This window comes from Geotrypetes seraphini, chromosome 1 (assembly GCF_902459505.1).
Source record: "Geotrypetes seraphini chromosome 1, aGeoSer1.1, whole genome shotgun sequence".
Classification (NCBI taxonomy): Eukaryota; Metazoa; Chordata; class Amphibia; order Gymnophiona; family Dermophiidae; genus Geotrypetes; species Geotrypetes seraphini.
Window position 1 is genome coordinate 424,002,763 of NC_047084.1, and position 18,474 is coordinate 424,021,236.

The window sequence follows — 18,474 nt, forward strand, 5'->3', positions numbered from 1 at the left end:
TTATTGAAAGCTTGTCTTAATCTCTTTTAGGGGTGGTGCCTTGATAAAGCGGTTCCCGCGAAACATGTTGGCTATGTCACCCTGCTTGATATAAGACATCTCTACATGAATGAAGGGTTTTGAGGGAGGGTGGGGAGTGGGTTACATTTATATGTTTAGATTATAATGTAAGATATGCAAGTGCCTTGTTTCATTGTGTTGATTATGAATATTGTACACTTGATGAAAGATTTTTAAAACGAATAAAGAATTAAAAAAAAAAAAGACATCTCTAAATAGAGACAACAACATATAAGCTAAGTGAAATGAAATTAAATTAAATTATAAGTTATAGAAAACCATAAGTATTTGAAGCTCTTGATGAAAGCTAAAATGAAAAAATAGACCCAGTGACGATTTGTCACGTAAAGCTCAGAACAGTGATAAGTTTGAGTTCTGAGTGGTGATGCTGAGGGCCTAAGAAGTTTCTTTAAAGGTCGCTAGTTGAAATAAGGAAGAAGTTCTTATTTCTGAATTGGTTTCAGCATGTGTCACATGGGGAAAATTGACTACTTTCAGTTCACGTCAAATTTCTGTTTTCAGAGCTTTTCGGTTTTTGGAATTTCGGATAAAGGATCTTGTACCTGTATTTGCATTTTATAGTATTAAATGTTCACCAAAAGGCTTATAACTTGGCACAATTAACAGTGGCCAGACAGAACAAAAATAGACTTATGAATGTCATGTCCTATGAACTTGATTTTTTTGGACCACCCTAATGTACATATACAAAAACTAAAAAATGCTTTAGGAATATAAATTATGCTGTTCTTTTAAAGGAAGAAGTAAAAAAATGAAATTAGGTTTGCTTATTACAGTGTTAGGACAAATAAGAAACAGAGAAGTTATTTAACAGACATGCTTAGTAAGTTACTGACACTAACCAGAGCCAGCTCAGCATGGAAAAGGGCTGCCTCAGCTGGCTCTTCTTCCTCAAATGACTGTGCGGTGTAGAAAAATGAGTCGTCCTTAGCAGAAACATAGCCTTCTTCTGGAGAAAGCTGCAGAAAGAATAAAGCTCTGAATTGGACAAGACAGCAGCAAACAGTACATGCAGTGTGAGTGATGTTAAAGGTTTACAAAGGCAAAAGAGAGAGAAACTCTCAAGGAACAACTGTTTTTTAAATTTTCTACTTCACCAATACTTTTTATGTTTTTACTACTGATAAATTTCTATTTGCCATTAACATAAGTTTAATACTAAAAAATAAATCCATTTGTAGGAAGCTCAATTTAAGTCTTATGATTATAGACCTCCAATGCTATTACTACAAAGTAATTTAAAGATTACAAGCTCTTAAAATATTCCATGATATATACTGAGTAGGCTGTTGAGATTTTAATAATATAACTACCACCAAAGCAGCACAATGATTTTGAATACTTACAAAATGGTCAATAAGACAAATAACATGTAGATGTAATCAAATTAATTACTTACGCATATATTGTAGTCTCACTTGGGAAAAAAAAGTCTCCAAGTGCAAGTTAATTCAGACAGAATATTACATCAAACTTAAGAGTCATGTTCCCATTGGTCACCCTTACACTTAAGTTGTTGAGGTAGACTGAATGTATAAAAATGGAACTAGCACCCAGTATAATATACATTATGCTACCATTTCAATTTCCTAAGATATTGACAAAATTTTCACAAATTTTTTTATGGAAAGGGAAACTAGATTGAGGGCAATTTTTATATAACTAACACAAATAAAAAGATTATGTACTTACTCTGGTAAGCTCTTTTCCAGTAGATAGGTGAGACATTCTAGACAATAGGGTTATTTCCCTATAGCTGTGTGCTGCTACAGAAGGAATCCACTCCAGATTTTTAACTCTGCCTCTATTATACTTCATTGGGCTCTCTAGCTCCACCTTCAGTTAGTACCCAAGCACGTAGAGCCACCCAACACAAGTGAAGGAGAGGTACCTGTAGCAACAGGCTTAAATAAATTGTTCTGCTCAAAAAGTACCTAAGAAGTACCATTAACTACCAACACAGGCTTGAAAGGAGCTCAGAAACTACTCCCCAATAAATTGAAACACATATACAAATTCTTCCCAGCCCTCAAGGGCTGACAGGCATCCAAGAATCAGCTTGGAGACACATAAACAGACTGAAAAGTAGGCAGGCATAGGAAGGAGAGGGTGGGAGTCTAGAACGTCTTACCTATCTACTGGAAAAGAGCTTACCAGGGTAAGTACATAATCTATTTTTCCAGTGCCAATAGGTGAGGCATTCTAGACAGTAGGGACGTACAAAATCAGTCCCCCAAAAAGCTATGGTGGGCATGCTTCACCGATTTTAAGACCGAGGACCCAAAGGCAGAGTCCTGTCTTGCTGCCATGTCTACTCTGTAAACTTTGCAAACATGTGAAAAGAAGACCACATTGCTGCTCCTGAGGCCACGGCTTCACCAGAGTGTCGAGTTCCGCGCTGCTGGGCTCGGATCTTTGATTGAAGCAGTGATCCGCTTTCTTGTTTCTTGCTGTGGCCATGAGGTCAAAGCAGGGCCACCCCCAGCGCCCCACTATCGCTTGGAACGCCTATGGGGACAGAGCCCACTCGCCCTCATGTCTGCTGAGGAAGTCTGCTTGAACGTTGTCTACTCCCTCCAAATGCGCTACTGTCAGCGCTAGGCAACAACGGTCCGCTCAAAGAAAAAGAAAATCCAGAAATTACCATTCCATGCTTTCTTGAGTTGATAGAGAAATTTGGAAAATTTTCAGGATATAAGATAAATTGGAGCAAATCAGAAATTCTTCCACGTAATGTGCATTGTACTAAAGGATTATATGATTCATTCTCATTTGTATGGAAAGAAGATGGATTAAAATATTTAGGTATTAGAATAAAACACACACTAGAAGACACAGTCAAGGAGAATGAAAAATTTTTATTAAAAAAAGTAACAGAAATGTGCGAGCAATGGAATCCTCTACATCTTTCTTGGTGGGGGAGAGTCCAAACTATTAAAATGATGATATTGCCTGTGGTTTGTTATCAAATGAGTATGATACTAGTTTTTTTTCAGGGGTCCTTTTATAAAAAATTTAATAGAATTCTTACAAAATTTGTTTGGCTGGGTAAAATGCCTAGAATTGCCTTAGTATCTTTACAAAAATCAATTATGGAGGGTGGGGTAAATTTTTTCCCAACTTTTATAGGTATCATCAAGCCTATATTTTATGCCAGAGTATGTATTGGGTCCTCCCAGAGCTCATGGAAAACATCCCAAATTGGCTGTATTTGGAATGGCGACTCATGTTTCCTTTACATCTATTACTTTCTCAGTATAAAAATGCCTAGAATATATAAAGAGAATAGAATATTGATGGATACATGGAAAACATTACGTTATGTCAGCAAATTAACACCTAACCCAATACACAAATCAACCTATTTGGCTAAACTCCAAGATTCAAATTGGCGATTTTAAAATTGGATGGAAGCAGTGGATTATTGCAGGTATAATAACTTTAAATGATGTTATTTTAAATGGTAAACTGCTTGATTTTTCACAGTTGCAACATAAATATGGTCTAAACAAATCACAAAGTTTTAAATGGTTGCAGCTGAAGCAGGCTATTCAGGAGGGGTTCCCTGAATGGAAAAATGTTAGTAATCAATATAGTCTGGAATTCTTATGCATTCAGGCAGATTTCTTGGGACACTAGACCGCACAGTGGTATCCGCTTAGAACTGCAAGGTAAAGGCGGAATATAAGTCACTAATGTAATATAATAAATTGTTATCTGGATTTATGAATAAAAAAACCAAAGACTGGTCTTAGAGACATTTGGAGCATTGAGATTAAGCATTAAATTTCTGCATCTCAATGGCCACGAATTTGGACTTGGAGAATGAGATGTACAGTGTCTGCATCTATGAGACAAACTTGGTTCTTTTTGTTACATAGAGCATTTTGGATCCCAGTTAGATTACAAAACTTGGATAGCTCTAAGTCTAATAGATGCTGGCACTGTAATCTGGAAGCAGGGACTCTAGATCATTTAATATATTTTTATCCCTGTATCATGGCCTTTTGGAAATCAATTTGGTCTCAAATTATTTGTTTATTAGAAAACCATGTAGCTCTATCATATGATACAATTCTATTTGGGACGTCTATGAGAATAAAAAGTCAAATTTCATCAAGCAATAATAAACTTTTATTAATAATGACAGGAGTTGCCATTCAACATATCACCAGAAATTGGAAAAATTACACCAGACTTAATTACACCTTCTGGTGGAATTCGTTATGCCATATATTTAAAATGGAAAGAACAATTGCCATACAAAAAGGGAATTATAATAATTTTAAAAAGATTTGGGGGCCATTGATAACATATTGTAATGATTATGCACCTTTTTACACTAAAAGTATAATTATAATAATTGGAAAGGGGGATATATAATTATATTATTGGTGTAATCAATATTTTTGAATATAACACATGTATGATATGTTTGATTTACAATATTTGTGGAAAGGGAGGGTGGGGGAGGGGCTTAATTTATGTACTGAAGATGATAATAGAAAATAATTTCAAGTGATGTATAAGATTCAATTGATGTAATATTGTACACTTGATGTAAGATGAAAAAAATGAATAAAGAATTGGAAAAAAAAAATAATAATTTTAAGACTAAGCTAAAAAAAAAAAAAAGCATGATCCGCTTTCTTGTTTCTTGCTGTGGCCATGAGGTCAAAGCACGGCCGCCCCCAGTGCCCCACAATCGCTTGGAACGCCTATGGGGACCAGAGCCCACTTGCCCTCTTGTCTGCTGAGGAAGTCTGCTTGAATGTTGTCTACTCCCTCCAAATGCGCTACTGTCAGTGCTAGGCGACAACGGTCTGCCCAAAGAAAAAGAAGGCGGGTTTCCTGAAAAAGAGGAGCGCTCTTGGTCCTTCTCTTATGATCGTTAACTATGGAATAAAATTCCTCTTATCCTAAGGGGCCCGGGTCCTTTTCAACTTTTTCGCAAATCTATAAAAACTATTCTATTTGCTAAACGCTTTGGAAATCATTTGCATTAATATTCTTTGAGTTTGTTATTTCTCTTTTATTTTTTTGTATTTCTTTTAGTTACTGTTAACCGAGTAGAGTTCCATTTTGGTTGAAGATCCGGTATACAAAACTAAGTTTTAGTTTAGTTTAGAAGACCTAGACTGCTTGGCCCTCCAGAGTCTTCTGCAATCTCATCAGAGCTAGTCGAATGGCTCTTAGTTCCAACCAGTTGACTGACCATTTTCACTACGAGGGTATCCAGCACCCCTGAACAGGACAATTGCAATGGCTCCCCAGGCCCTAAAACTGGCATCTGTCATCACCACAACCCAGGAGACAATGTGTAGCAGTATGCCCCTACGGAGCGATTGTGGGAGAAGCCACCAGTTCATACTTGCCCAGGATTCGAGAGTCCAAGACAGAGAGGCCTGCAAGGCATTCCTATGCGGAGCCCAGAAAGGAGAGCAAAGCATGCTGAAGAGGATGCATAAGCACCCTCGCCCAAGGAACTACATGCAGTGTGGCAACCATGGATCCCAGAACTTGAAGAGAATCCCATGTCAAAGGAGCCAGCCACTCCAGAAGGGAAGAAATCTAGACATACAACATCTGCCTGCAGGCTTCTGGTAGATAGACGCAGCCCACCGCTGTATCGAAAAGAACTTCCAGGTATTCCAGTATCTGAGTGGGCAGCAGCCCAGGTCCTCCAGTACCTGGAGCACCTGCTCCACCGTGTGCCATCCCTCAGTCAGTGAGGGAGCTCTGATTAGCCAATCATCCAAGCAAGGGTAAACCTGGAGACTCATCTTTCTCAGGTAAGCCGCCACTACCACCATCACACCTTGGTAAAGGTCTGGGGCATTGTCACCAGCCCAAAGAACAGGACCAAGAAGTTTGAGACAGCGACAGTATCATAAATACAAGTTTTTATGACCGGCGAAGTTGTGGGATGGATCCCAGCAACTCCACCGCTTAAGATAAGTACAGGCTGTTATATTAACATATGATATTGATGTCTGTATGCGGTGGAATGAGATAGTGAACAGCTGTGATGGCATCATTAACAACTTACATATATATATATATTTATTTTTTTTTTTGAGTTACAACATTTTTATAAGCAATATTGCTGAAGGTCTGTCAGGTAATATTTGCCTTTTTGCAGATGATACTAAAATCTGAAATAGAGTAGACATCCTGGATGGTGTGAATAACATGAAGAAAGACCTAGCGAAGCTTGAAGAATGGTGTGGAATTTGGTAGCTAAGATTTAATTCTAAACAATGCAAGGTCATGCATTTGGGCTGCAAAAACCCGAAGGGATGGTACAGTTTAGGGGGTGAAGAACATATGTGCTCGACAGAAGAGCGGGTCTTGTGTATGATTGTATATGTTGATCTTAAGGTGGCCAAACAAGTTGAAAAGGTGACTGTGAAAGCTAGGATGCTAAGGTGCATAGGGAGAGGTATAGCCAGTAGGAAAAAGAAAGTACTGATGTCCCTGTATAAGACTCTGGTGAGACATCATTTAGAATGTTGTGTACAATTCTTGAGACTGCAACTTCAAAAAGATATATAAAGATGTCCAGAGGAAGGCTACTAAAATGGTGTGTGGTCTTCGTGATAAGGTGTATGCAGACAGACTTAAAGATCTCAATCTGTATACTTTGAATGAAAGGTGGGGAGATATGATAGATACGTTTAAATACCTACGTGGCATAAATGTGTATGAGTCGAGTCTCTTTCATTTGAAAGGAAGCTCTGGAATGAGAGAGCATAGGATGAAGTTAAGGGGTGATAGGCTCAGGAGTAATCTAAGGAAATTCTTTTTTTTACAGAAAGGGTTGTAGATGCCTGGAACAGTCTCCCAGTAGAGATGGTGGAGACAGACTGTCTCTGAATTCAAGAAAGCCTGGGATAGGCACGTGAGATCTCTTAGAGAGAGGAAGAGATAATGGTTACTGCATATGGGCAGAAGCGTTCAAAGAAGCGTGGGATGAACACAGAAGATTTAGAATCAGAAAATAATATTAAATATTGAACTAGGCCAGTTACTGGGCAGACTTGCACGGTCTGTGTCTGTGTATGGCCGTTTGGTGGAGGATGGGCAGAGGAGGGCTTCAATGGCTGGGAGGGTGTAGATGGGCTGGAGTAAGTCTTAACAGAGATTTTGGCAGTTGGAACTCAAGCACAGTACCGGGTAAAGCTTTGGATTCTTGCCCAGAAATAGCTAAGAAGAAAAATTAAAAAAAATAAAATAAAAAATTTAAATTGAATCAGGTTGGGCAGACTGGATGGACCATTCGGGTCTTTATCTGCCGTCATCTACTATGTTACTATGGATGGGCCATTTAGCCTTTATCTGCCATCATGTTTCTATGTTAAACACACCTTTCCTCAGCCTTAGAGACTCGCATCCGTAGACAGAATCACACAATCCGAGATCTGGAGGGGAAGAGCCCTGGAAAGAGAGAAGGAGGGCAGGGGTGCATGTAACAGATCCCGCTGTGATTCCAGCATGAAAGCAGAGCATCCTGCAGTGAACGCTCTGACCCAAGGAACCATATCGATCATTGCCGTTGGGACTGGAGTGGCCAGAAGGTCACGGAGAATCTGTCAAAGCTTCTCCTGACGGGACACAGACAGGAACACTTTGGTTTGTCCTGTGCGAAATCGAACTCCCTGGCATTCCAATCCTGCAGAAAAACAAAAAAGAATAGACGAAGTCTTGAACTACTAAGCAGGAAACAGCAAAAAGAGGCATGGGAGATGTTGCAAACAATAATTGAATAAAAGTCTTTTATTTGAGAATTAACCACTAAAATGTGTAAAAACCAAACAAAGTCCCAAATAGGAACCCAGTTTCGGCGAATGCATCGCCTTCTTCAGGGGACAGTATCAATCATGTTGGCGTCTCTGCTACACAAACGAGGTGCCAATCCCCTTGAGTCACCGATGCTATCACTAAGCACACCATCTCCATGAGTAAGCGAGGCACTTTCAGTGCCACACTGATTGCCTTGAGATCCAGAATCGGTCTCCACTTGTCAGATCCTGTCTTTGGAACAATGAAGTATACTGAGTATCTCCCACAGCCTGAGTCTCACTCTGGTACAGGTTCTATGGCCGCAATGTCCAGAAGTCTGTAGACTGTGGCCTGCACCCAAACCACCTTCTCGGGGCAGCCCGCAGGTGAATCCAGAAAATACTCAGTCAGAGGACAGAGAAACTCCAGTTTGTAGCCTTCCCTGAGAACCTCCAGGACCAAGCAGTCGGAAGTAATGGCATGCTATACCACAAGAAAGGCTGACAACCAACCCCTGATGTGCGGGGGAGGAGACACTGTCCTGGCTTCAGAACTGTTTTCTTGCAGAAGCCGCCAGATGACTCCCCGTGGATAGCTGACGTTGAGGCTCGCCAACGCGCAGTCTGGCACACAGAGGATTGTTATCCCATGGAAGATTCCGAATACGGACAAGAGTGCCTGAAGGGACGAAAATTAGGATGCCCCGAACCCTTGGAAGGGCAGGATCTATTCATAGGCAGTGACTTGGGCCTGCGATCCTGCACACGGGCTATAAGATCATACAGACCCCAGTTGAACAAGTGTTCCTTAAAGGGCAACCAGCTCAAGGTTGCTTTAGAAGAATCACCAGACCACTTCCGAATCAAGAGCATTCTGCGCGCTGAAACATAATAGGTGAAAAGCTTAACAAAGACTTTCAAAATGTCATCAGCCATATAATCCACTCTCAAGATTATAAAATCCAAGTCACAAAGCACCATAGTGTCAAAAATAAACACAAGCAGAAAAGCTCCTACAGCCCGGCTTGTAGGAAGGAAGACTTATGTTTACAGAACCAGTGACAGTGATGAGGTATGAGGGGAAGGGGTTTAAGTCTCTGAAGTTTTAGGCTTCCTACAAAGTCCTGGCGGGTAGAAGGAAATAACCCACTGGTCCCGGAATAAAGTGAGACTGTACAAGAAAGGTCTTTACTATTTTATTTTAGGGCATTCCTTTCTGCTTATAAAATTGATGTTTTATTTATCCTGTGGGGCCAGGTGGTATGGCAAATTTAAATTAATTGTAAACTATAAAATTATATTTAAAAAAATGTATTTAAAATATTTATAACTTGCATAATCTACAATTCTTAGTTATAACAACAATAGCCTTAGTTCAGGTCTTTTTCCGGTACAGTGAACGAAGGCAGAAGAGTAAAACCTTTGCTTAAAAAGTGTTCTCTAGATTCAGCTCTCTCAGAACATATTTTTCTAATTTAACATACTATTCATTTCTAAGCTTGTAGAATAAGCTAATTTTCTTAACAACTAAAAGACTTTATTGATCAGGGAAACTTACTACATCTGTGATGATCTGGATTCAGAGAATCTCACAGCACTGAAATAAGTGTTAGTAGCTATACTTAGAGATATTTTTGAATATCTAGACAGAGGGAAAGTTATGCTGATAGTATCATTGGACTTAGCAGCAGCTTTCAATTTAGTGAATCATCATTTGCTATGAACACAACTGAGGAACATTGGTCTTCAAGGGACAATTTATTATTTTCTGAATCACTTCTTTTTTTGTTACTTTATCTTTATTGAGTTTAAATTTTTAAGATAATAACAATCATAATGAAATAAAACTATCTATCATACAGCAAATCATATAAGACAATATAAGAAAATTTAAACATTTTTTTCTACTGTTAATTAGTCCAAAATCATTGAGAGAGGAGTATCAAAGATCGGAGACTATTTAATCCAACATTTTATCTGGAAAAAAAAAATCAGGCAGACTGAAGTGGACCCAATTTACTAACTAGGAACATTATCTTGGTTACTAATAGGGGTACTTGCAGTCATCACCTCCTTATCCAAAATAAACCTCAATATATTTAGCTCCTTAAACATTTACATGGGTATCTCAATATAAACGTAGCTCCAATTTTTAAAAACCTGTGGTCTCAAGAGCAAAAATTGTTTCCATTTTTGAATTATCCTAGAAACAACTGGGTACATTCTTATTTTTTGACTCAGAAACAAAACATCTTTATATTAAAAAAACAACTTCAAAAGCAATCCCTGTCTGAATCTAAAGCTAATTGAACAAAAAGTGTAGCAACCGTTAAATGCTCTAATTCTGACTTCTCTGATAAATTTGTCAAGTCTAAAACATCTATTACAGGTTCTTGATTATCCTCCGGCATCTTCTTCTTTCCCAAGGAAATATAATAAACTATTTTATATAAAGTATTTTAGCCCGTTACATTAACGGGTGCTAGAATATATGTCTGTCTGTCTTTCTTTATTTCTGTCTCTCTCTCCCTCCCGCTGTTTTTTTCTGTCTGTTTCTCTCCCTGGCCCCCTTTGTCTGTCTGTCTTTCTGTGTCTCTCTCTGCCCGTGCCTTTCTTCTTTTCTTTCTGTCTCCCTTCCACGCGCTGTCTGTCTTTCTTTCTATCTATCTGTCTCTCTCCCTGCCTCCTTTGCAGCAGCATTTCTCTCCCCTCACTTCCCTGTGCAGCAGCCACAGCAGCATTCCCTCCCCCTCCATTTCCCTGTGCAGCAGCATTTCCCCCACCCTACTCCCCTGTGCAGCAGCAGCAGCATTTCGATCCCCCCTACTTCCCTGTGCAGCAGCAGCGTTTCCCCTATCCCCCTTTTCCCTTCCCGCATTCTGGCCGGCTTCCTTAGTCCCTTGCTGCCCCCCTTTCCCTTCAGGCGGTCCCAACAAACCTGCCGACTCCAGCAGCGTCTGCAACACTCTACACACGCTGCTTCGGGGCCTTCTACTGCCCTGATTTACTCTGGCACGTCCCTGATGACATCATCAGAGACACGGCAGAGCAAATCAGGGCAGTAGAAGGCCCCGAAGCAGCGTATGTAGAGTACTGCAGACGCTGCTGGAGTCGGTAGGTTTGGAGTCGGGACCGTGGGAAGGAAGGGGGCGGCGGTAAGGTACTACATGAGCCGGTCAGACGCCGGGAAGGGATGGGAAGGTCAGACAGCGAAGAACTTACTTTTTATAAGTTTAAAGGTGTCGTCGCGGCTCCTCTTGATCCCTGCCAGCGTCGGAAGCCTTCTCTGATGCTGGTGTGGCTCATGAGAGGAGCTGACACTGCAATCTTGTAGAGAGCAGGGAGTCCAGCGCTGGCAGCCAGTCCTGCCGGCGAGTGTAGTTAGGTGCTGTAAGGCTGGGGACTCGCGCATGCACACTCCTGCAGCCACAGACCTATTGATCACAGATCCCGGAAGCACGCAGGTAAGAGTGCGCATGCGCGGCTAGGGTTTTATTATATAAGATTTTTGAAATTGGTGGAAAAGAACTTTGTGGGACTTTCAGAATCTCCAAAAGATAACGTTTAAACATATCAAGAGCTGTGGTGGAGATTGATTTAGGAAAATTGATCAATCTAAAATTTTGTCTCCGAGTTAAGTTTTCGAGAACCTCCATTTTGAAATTAATATTGTCATTATCTTTTATAAGGAGCTGATTTTGTGCTCCCAATATTTCCAATTTTTTTCTTGCTCAAGTGAATTTTTCTCAACTTTAACAAAAGCTTCCAACTTTCTTGTTCAAGTGACTTTTCCTCAAGTTTGCCCACTTTTTTTTGTAAAATTTAAGTCTCAGATAGTATCCCAGAGCAATGAATGGATAGAGTTTGCAATTGAGTTCCCAGGAACATCTGTACATTGAGATTGCTTCCCAAATAGAATTTAAATCAACCACTGAAGGCTTTTCTAGAGGAGCTAGGGAACAATAACATTTTAAATCTTTAAGCTTCTCAGTACCTGTTTGCAAATTTGACAATAGTGGTGATTCTTGCCGTTCCTCTACATTTTCCAAGACTTCCTACGGCTGCAGTTGCATTAGAAGAGCGTTCATTTTCCTCCTCCTCACAGCTTCCGGAAGCAACCGCCATGCTCTCCTCACTCTCCTCGCCCTGCAATTCCAGTCAGGGGAGTGGCTGTGCCAGCATATCTCATTCCTCCGGTGAGAAGCTAGTCGCCTCGAAAGAGGTGGAAGGGCTCTCCGACATGCCCCCCACCTCACACCGAGGACTCTCCCTTTGGTTCTCTTTGAGACCGGGATTTGACAAACATGTCCATTGGGTCAGGCAATTGCTGTGGCCTGGGTTCGATAGAAAAAATCCGGGTCTTGGACTTACGCTTCACCATAATCAAGGTAAGAGTCTCCGAAGCGTTCAGCCTAACAGCTTCAGGCTGCCATCTTAGGTAAGCTCCTTGAATCACTTCTTAACAAACATTCCTTTTATATAGTACACAATTCAATGAGTTCTTGGAAGCAATTGCTGCAATGTGGTGTTCCTCAGGGGTTTGTCTTATCACTATTGTTTAACTTGTATCTTAGTACACTTTTGCTTCTTATTCAAGAATTTGGGATCACTGTACACTGTTTAGTTCAGTCTGCATTTAAAACATCTCTTCATGCTATAGATTCATGGTTAGAGGAACATGGATAGAAATTGAATCCCCTAAATCACAAGCAATCTGGATTACCTACTCCAAATGTATTTCCCATCCAATTATTAAAACAAGAAGTAACAGTCAAACCTGTCTTAGGTGCTAGTTTTGACTCAAAATTAACATTTGATTCTATTTCTACAGTGGACAAAAGCTAATCTACTGCTTTACATTTTATTGGTTGGTTCATGCTAATCTATCAGTACTTAGTAGACTTGATTACAGAAGCACACTTCTTAAGGAACTACCTAAATATCAACTGTTTAGAAACTACAGAACTTGGCCTTCAAGCTGATCAAAGGAGTGCAGAAATTTGACTGCGACTCTCCATTATTAAAAGAGGCACATGAGCTGCTTTGCTCTTATAGGATACAAAGATCGACTCAAGAAACTAGGACTGTTTTCCCTCGAGAAGAGAAGACTGAGAGGGGATTTGATAGAGACTTTTAAAATAATAAAAGGATTTTATAAAATAGACCAAGAAGCAGCATTACTAACATTCTCAAATGTGACACGGACTAGAGGTCATAGACTGAAACTGAGTGGCAGCAGGTTCAGGACAAATGTCGGGAAGTTCTGTTTCACACAGCGCGTGGTGGGTGCTTGGAATGCGCTCCCAGAGGAGGTTGTGGAGGAGACTACTATGCTGGGATTCAAGCGCAAGTTGGATGCACACCTTCTTGCATATCATATTGAGGGATACGGTAAATCCGGGACTCCATAAAGGAGTACTAAATTGGGCCGCTGCGTGTGCGGATCGCTGGACTAGATGGACCTCGGTCTGATCCGGTGAAGGCGTTTCTTATGTTCTTATATAAGCTTTTGTGTTTGGCGCATAAGACATGTTACTTTGGTATGCCCCTTTATTTACCCAAATTCTTAATTCTACACTGTCCTAACAAGGTTCTGCATTTATGATCTCGAAATTGTTTAGTGATCCCTGTCAATTTTTGTGCAAGATCTAATACTATACCATAGACCAGTATATCGCAAACTGTGTGCCATGGCACACCAGTGTGCCTCCTGATATTTCAGGTATGCCGACACACTGGCGAGGAGGAGAGTCATCCATGCCGGCCGATTGCCTACAGGATGTGCCTCTCACCGCAAGGAAGTCAGTCAGCGCAGATGACTCTTCTCTTCTCCCCGCACCTCCTGGATCCCTCCAACGAAGCAGGTCATGGCCAGATAGGCCTCCACATATGCGCAGACAGAGAGAGGCAGAGGGAGAGAGAAGCCAAAAGGGGAAAAAAACAGCAGGAGAGAAAAGCAGAGGCAGGAGACCAAGAGGGGAATCGGTGAGAGTTAGCTCCACCCCCCCGATGACCACCACCGAAGCTCTGCCTTAAAAGGGGAGGGGCCAATGGAGCAGAGTTGATCTGAGTAGGAAAAAAGCAGCTACAGAGAGAGGCAGAGGGAGAGAGAAGCCAAAGGGGGAAAAAAGCAGATAAAACAGCAGGAGAGAGAAGCAGAGGCAGGAGACCAAGAGGGGAATCGGTGAGAGTTAGCTCCACCCACCCCCGACGTCCACCACCGAAGCTCTGCCTTAAAAGGGGAGGAGCCAATGGAGCAGAGTTGATCTGAGCAGAAGAAAAGCAGCTACAGAGAGAGGCAGAGGCAGAGAGAACAAAAGGAGGAAAAAAGCAGATAAAAGAGCAGGCGCAACCACAGCAGATCCAGAAGGCATCCGCAGCAGACCAACAAGCAGACAGCAATGGAAGCAGCAGACTGAAGCAAGATGTTGAGCTACCCAGTTTTCTGCATTATCTGCCATATGTATGATTACCTCCCCTCTGGGAGGCGGTCTTACGTATGCACCCGATGCAGAGAACTGGAGAGCCTGAAGAGACAAGTCAGACTCCTGGAGGGCAGAATATTGGAACTGGAGGCACTTCAAGCAGGGGAGGAGGGAGACAGAGATGCAGAGAACGTTCAGACAGAGGAATCAGAGAACAAGACAGAAGACACCATCGAGGAAGAAGTCCGAGAGCTGGAGAAGTTCATAGAGGAGGCATACAGGGAGGCCGTGGAAAATCACCAGCAACAGTGGAACTGCCGAAAGACACCTATAGAGAGTGTGGCCACCCGACAGACAACCACCAGGAAGAAATGGGTGATACAGTAGCGAGAACGAAGGATACGGACCTGCGGCAGGAGAGATGAACATACACCAGGGACAGGGACCTGAGGCTGGAGAATCAGGAGAAGATAGAGAGGACAGCAATCTTCGTGGGCGACTCCATCATCAGACAAGTTGACAGCCACATAGCGGGAGGAAGTCTTGATCGGCTGGTGACCTGCCTACCGGGAGCCATGGTAGAAAACATAGTGAGCCGCATTGACAGGATCCTCAACAGTGTGGAAGAAGAAGATACGGCGGTAGTGGTCCATGTGGGGATGAACAACGTGAGCAATAGGAACTACAACAGGGAAGTACTGAAGGACCAGTTCCGGATGCTAGGAAGGAAGCTGAAGACCAGAACGCAGAGGATAGCATTCTCGGAGATCATGCCGGTACCCAAGGCAGATGAGAAGAGGCAGATGGAGCTGCAAGCAGTCAACGCGTGGATGCGGCGCTGGTGTGAGGAAGAAGGATTCCACTTCGTGCGCAATTGGACAACGTTCTGGGGGAAGACCAAGCTCTACAGGAAGGATGGACTCCACCTCAGCAGAGACGGAACGAGGCTACTTGCAAGCAACATCAAGAGAGAAGTGGACAAGTTTTTAAACTAGGAAGAAGGGGAAAGCCGACAGTCGACAGAGAGAGAGAGTCGATGGTTCGGGAACCGGTATACCCAGAGGATACCGTGCAAGAAGATAGAGGGAAAGACTCACCGGATTACAGGCAAGAGAGATCGAAAAGGACACAAGAGGGAAGGAAATGCAAGAAAGGAAAAAGCTGCAAACTCAAGTGTATGTACACAAACGCAAGGAGCCTTACAAATAAGATGGTTGAATTAGAAGCCATTGCACAAAAAGATAACGTTGACTTCATAGGCATCACGGAAACATGGTGGACTGAGGAAAATGTCTGGAACACTGTGCTACCGGGATACAAACTATACCGTAGAGACAGAGTGGCTCAAAAAAGTGGGGGCGTTGCCATATACGTCAAAGAGGAAATTGAATCTGCTGGAGAGAACATGCCACAACTGACGGATAAGTTAAGAGTCTCTATGGGTCAAAATTCCAGGAACAAATGGCCTGGAAACGAAGATCAGTATCTACTACCGACCCCCCAGGGCAGTCCAAAGAAATTGATGGAGAAATGACAGATGAGATTAAACGCAACTGCAAGGGAGGCAACACAGTTATCATGGGTGACTTCAACTATCCGGGAATAGATTGGAACCTAGGCACCTCAGGCTGCATTAGAGAGACCAAGTTCTTGGATTCTACAGGCGATTGCTTCCTGGAACAACTTGTCAAGGAAAATACTAGAGGAAATGCAATTCTGGACTTAATTCTAAATGGCCTGTGAGGACCAGCACAAGATGTAGAAGTAGAAGGGACGCTGGGAAGCAGCAATCACAATATGATCCACTTTGATCTGGATGCAGGGGAGAAACATCGGTCCAAAACGACAGCCACAGCACTGAAATTTCGAAAGGGAATTACGAAGGGATGAGACTCATAGTAGGGAAGAAGATTAAGAAGAGGATAAGCACTGTAAAAACTTGGTAAGCTTGGTCCCTTTTTAAGGACACAGTCACCGAGGTGCAAAATATATATATACCGCGTATCAACAAGGGATCCAAGAGGAAAAAGAACAAAGAACCGGCATGGCTCACTGTAGAGGTGAAGGAAGCGATCAGAGACAAGAAAACTTCATTTAAGGAATGGAAAAGGTCAAAAATGGATGAAAACTGGAACAAGCACAAACAACATCAACGCAGGTGCCATAAGGCGGTAAAAGGGGCCAATACGAGGAAAAAATAGCCAAGGAGGCGAAGAACTTCAAGCTGTTCTTTCGATATATTAAGGGGAAACGACCCGCAAAGGAAGTGGTGGGACCGTTAGATGACCATGGAATAAAGGGAGCATTAAAGGAGGACAAAGCAATCGCTGACAAACTGAACACATTTTGTGCATCTGTATTTACCGAAGAAGATGTACACAGCATACTGGAACCCATCAGGCTATATGCTGGAAATGAAGACGGAAAGCTGACAGGATTGACGGTCAGTCTAGAGGAGGTATGTAGGCAGATTGATAGGCTTAAGAGCGATAAATCCCCGGGACCGGATGGCATCCATCCGAGGGTCATGAAAAAACTGAAAAGGGACCATAGCTGAACTGCTTCAACTAACAGCCAATCTGTCGATCAAATCGGGAAAGATTACAGAAGACTGGAAGGTGGCAAATGTTACACTGATCTTCAAGAAAGGATCGAGGGGAGATCCGGGGAACTACAGACTGGTGAGTCTGACCTCGGTACCAGGAAAGATGGTAAAGGACAGCATCATTGATCACCTTGACGGACACGGGCTGATGAGGACCAGTCAGCACGGTTTTAGCAAAGGCAGATAGTGTTTGACGAACTTGCTACACTTCTTTGAGGGAGTAAACAGACAGATAGACAAGGGCGATCCAGTCGACATTGTATATCTGGATTTTCAGAAGGCGTTCGACAAGGTTCCGCATGAATGACTACTTCGGAAAATTGCAAGCCATGGAATTGAGGGTGAAATACTCACATGGATTAAAAACTGGCTGGAGCATAGGAAACAGAGAGTGGGGGTAAATGGACAATACTCGGACTGGAAGAGCGTCACCAGTGGGTGCCTCAGGGCTCGGTGCTTGGACCCGTGCTCTTTAACATCTTTATAAATGATCTGGATATAGGTACGACGAGCGAGGTGATTAAATTTGCGGATTATACAAAGTTATTCAGAGTAGTAAAGACGCAGGGGGATTGCGAAGATCTGCAATGTGACATAATCAAGCTTGAGGAACGGGCATCGACATGGCAGATGAGGTTCAACGTGGATAAGTGTAAAGTGATGCATGTCGGTAAGAAAAATCTCATGCACAAATACAGGATGTCCAGGGCGGTACTTGGAGAGACCTCCCAGGAAAGGAACTTGGGAGTTCTGATCGACAAGTTGATGAAGCCGTCCACACAATGTGCGGTGGCAGCAAAAAGGGCAAACAGAATGCTAGGAATGATAAAGAAGGGGATCATGAACAGATCAGAGAAGGTTATCATGCCACTGTACCGGGCCATGGTACGCCCTCACCTGGAGAGAGCAGAACACACACAACTGCAGTCATGCATGCAAAAGGAAAAAATAATGTAGAGGGTGCTAAACTGCACAGTGAAGTACACCAGAGGCAAAGTGAAAAAGCCATAGTAGATTCCTTCTGCAGCATGTGGGTATAGAGAAATAACCCAGCTGTCTAGACAGTCTCACCTATTGCACTGGAAATACATTTATAGCAAGTGTAAATATGTGCATTCATTTCTTGTAAATATGTAAAGGCTCTCTCATGGGCTAATATGTTTGAAAAGTATCTCATATAGCCTCCAATCTGTCTGTATCTTTTCAGAGGCATTAAAGAAAAAAAAATATTTTATGCTACATTTTCATTTGCAAAGCAATGTAATGCTTATATTTCTAGTCATTTATCCCAAACACATCATCTGAAAAATATTATTTGGGATAGATCACCTTTGACATTTCTGGGTTTAGATATTCAAATGACAGAACTTAAAAAGGTTCAGATGTCAGAGGCTAGCATATAAGAGGAAAAATGAACTTCTGTAGCTATGATCTTTGATCTGGCATTGTTTTTTAAAATAAGGATATATCTCACAGCTTCTCAGCCATACAAACAACAATTTAAAGAACATAAGAATTGCCATCTCCGGATCAGACCCTGGGTCCATCAAGTCCGGTGATCTGTACACGCGGAGGCCCCGCC

At 42.1% G+C, this 18,474-nt stretch overlaps 1 protein-coding gene across 9 annotated transcripts in view; it reads right to left on the reverse strand.

The window, feature by feature from the left end:
- Positions 1–18,474, reverse strand: part of MPDZ (multiple PDZ domain crumbs cell polarity complex component) — a 550,514-nt gene that overhangs the window by 351,848 nt on the left and 180,192 nt on the right. For 8 of the 9 annotated variants that reach the window (XM_033918951.1, XM_033918923.1, XM_033918958.1 and 5 more), the window contains exon 18: positions 924–1,040. The exons of the other annotated variant lie outside the window; for it this stretch is intronic. In XM_033918951.1, the coding sequence (XP_033774842.1) occupies positions 924–1,040 (117 nt within the window). The remainder of the gene's footprint in view (positions 1–923; positions 1,041–18,474) is intronic. 9 annotated transcript variants of the gene reach the window in all.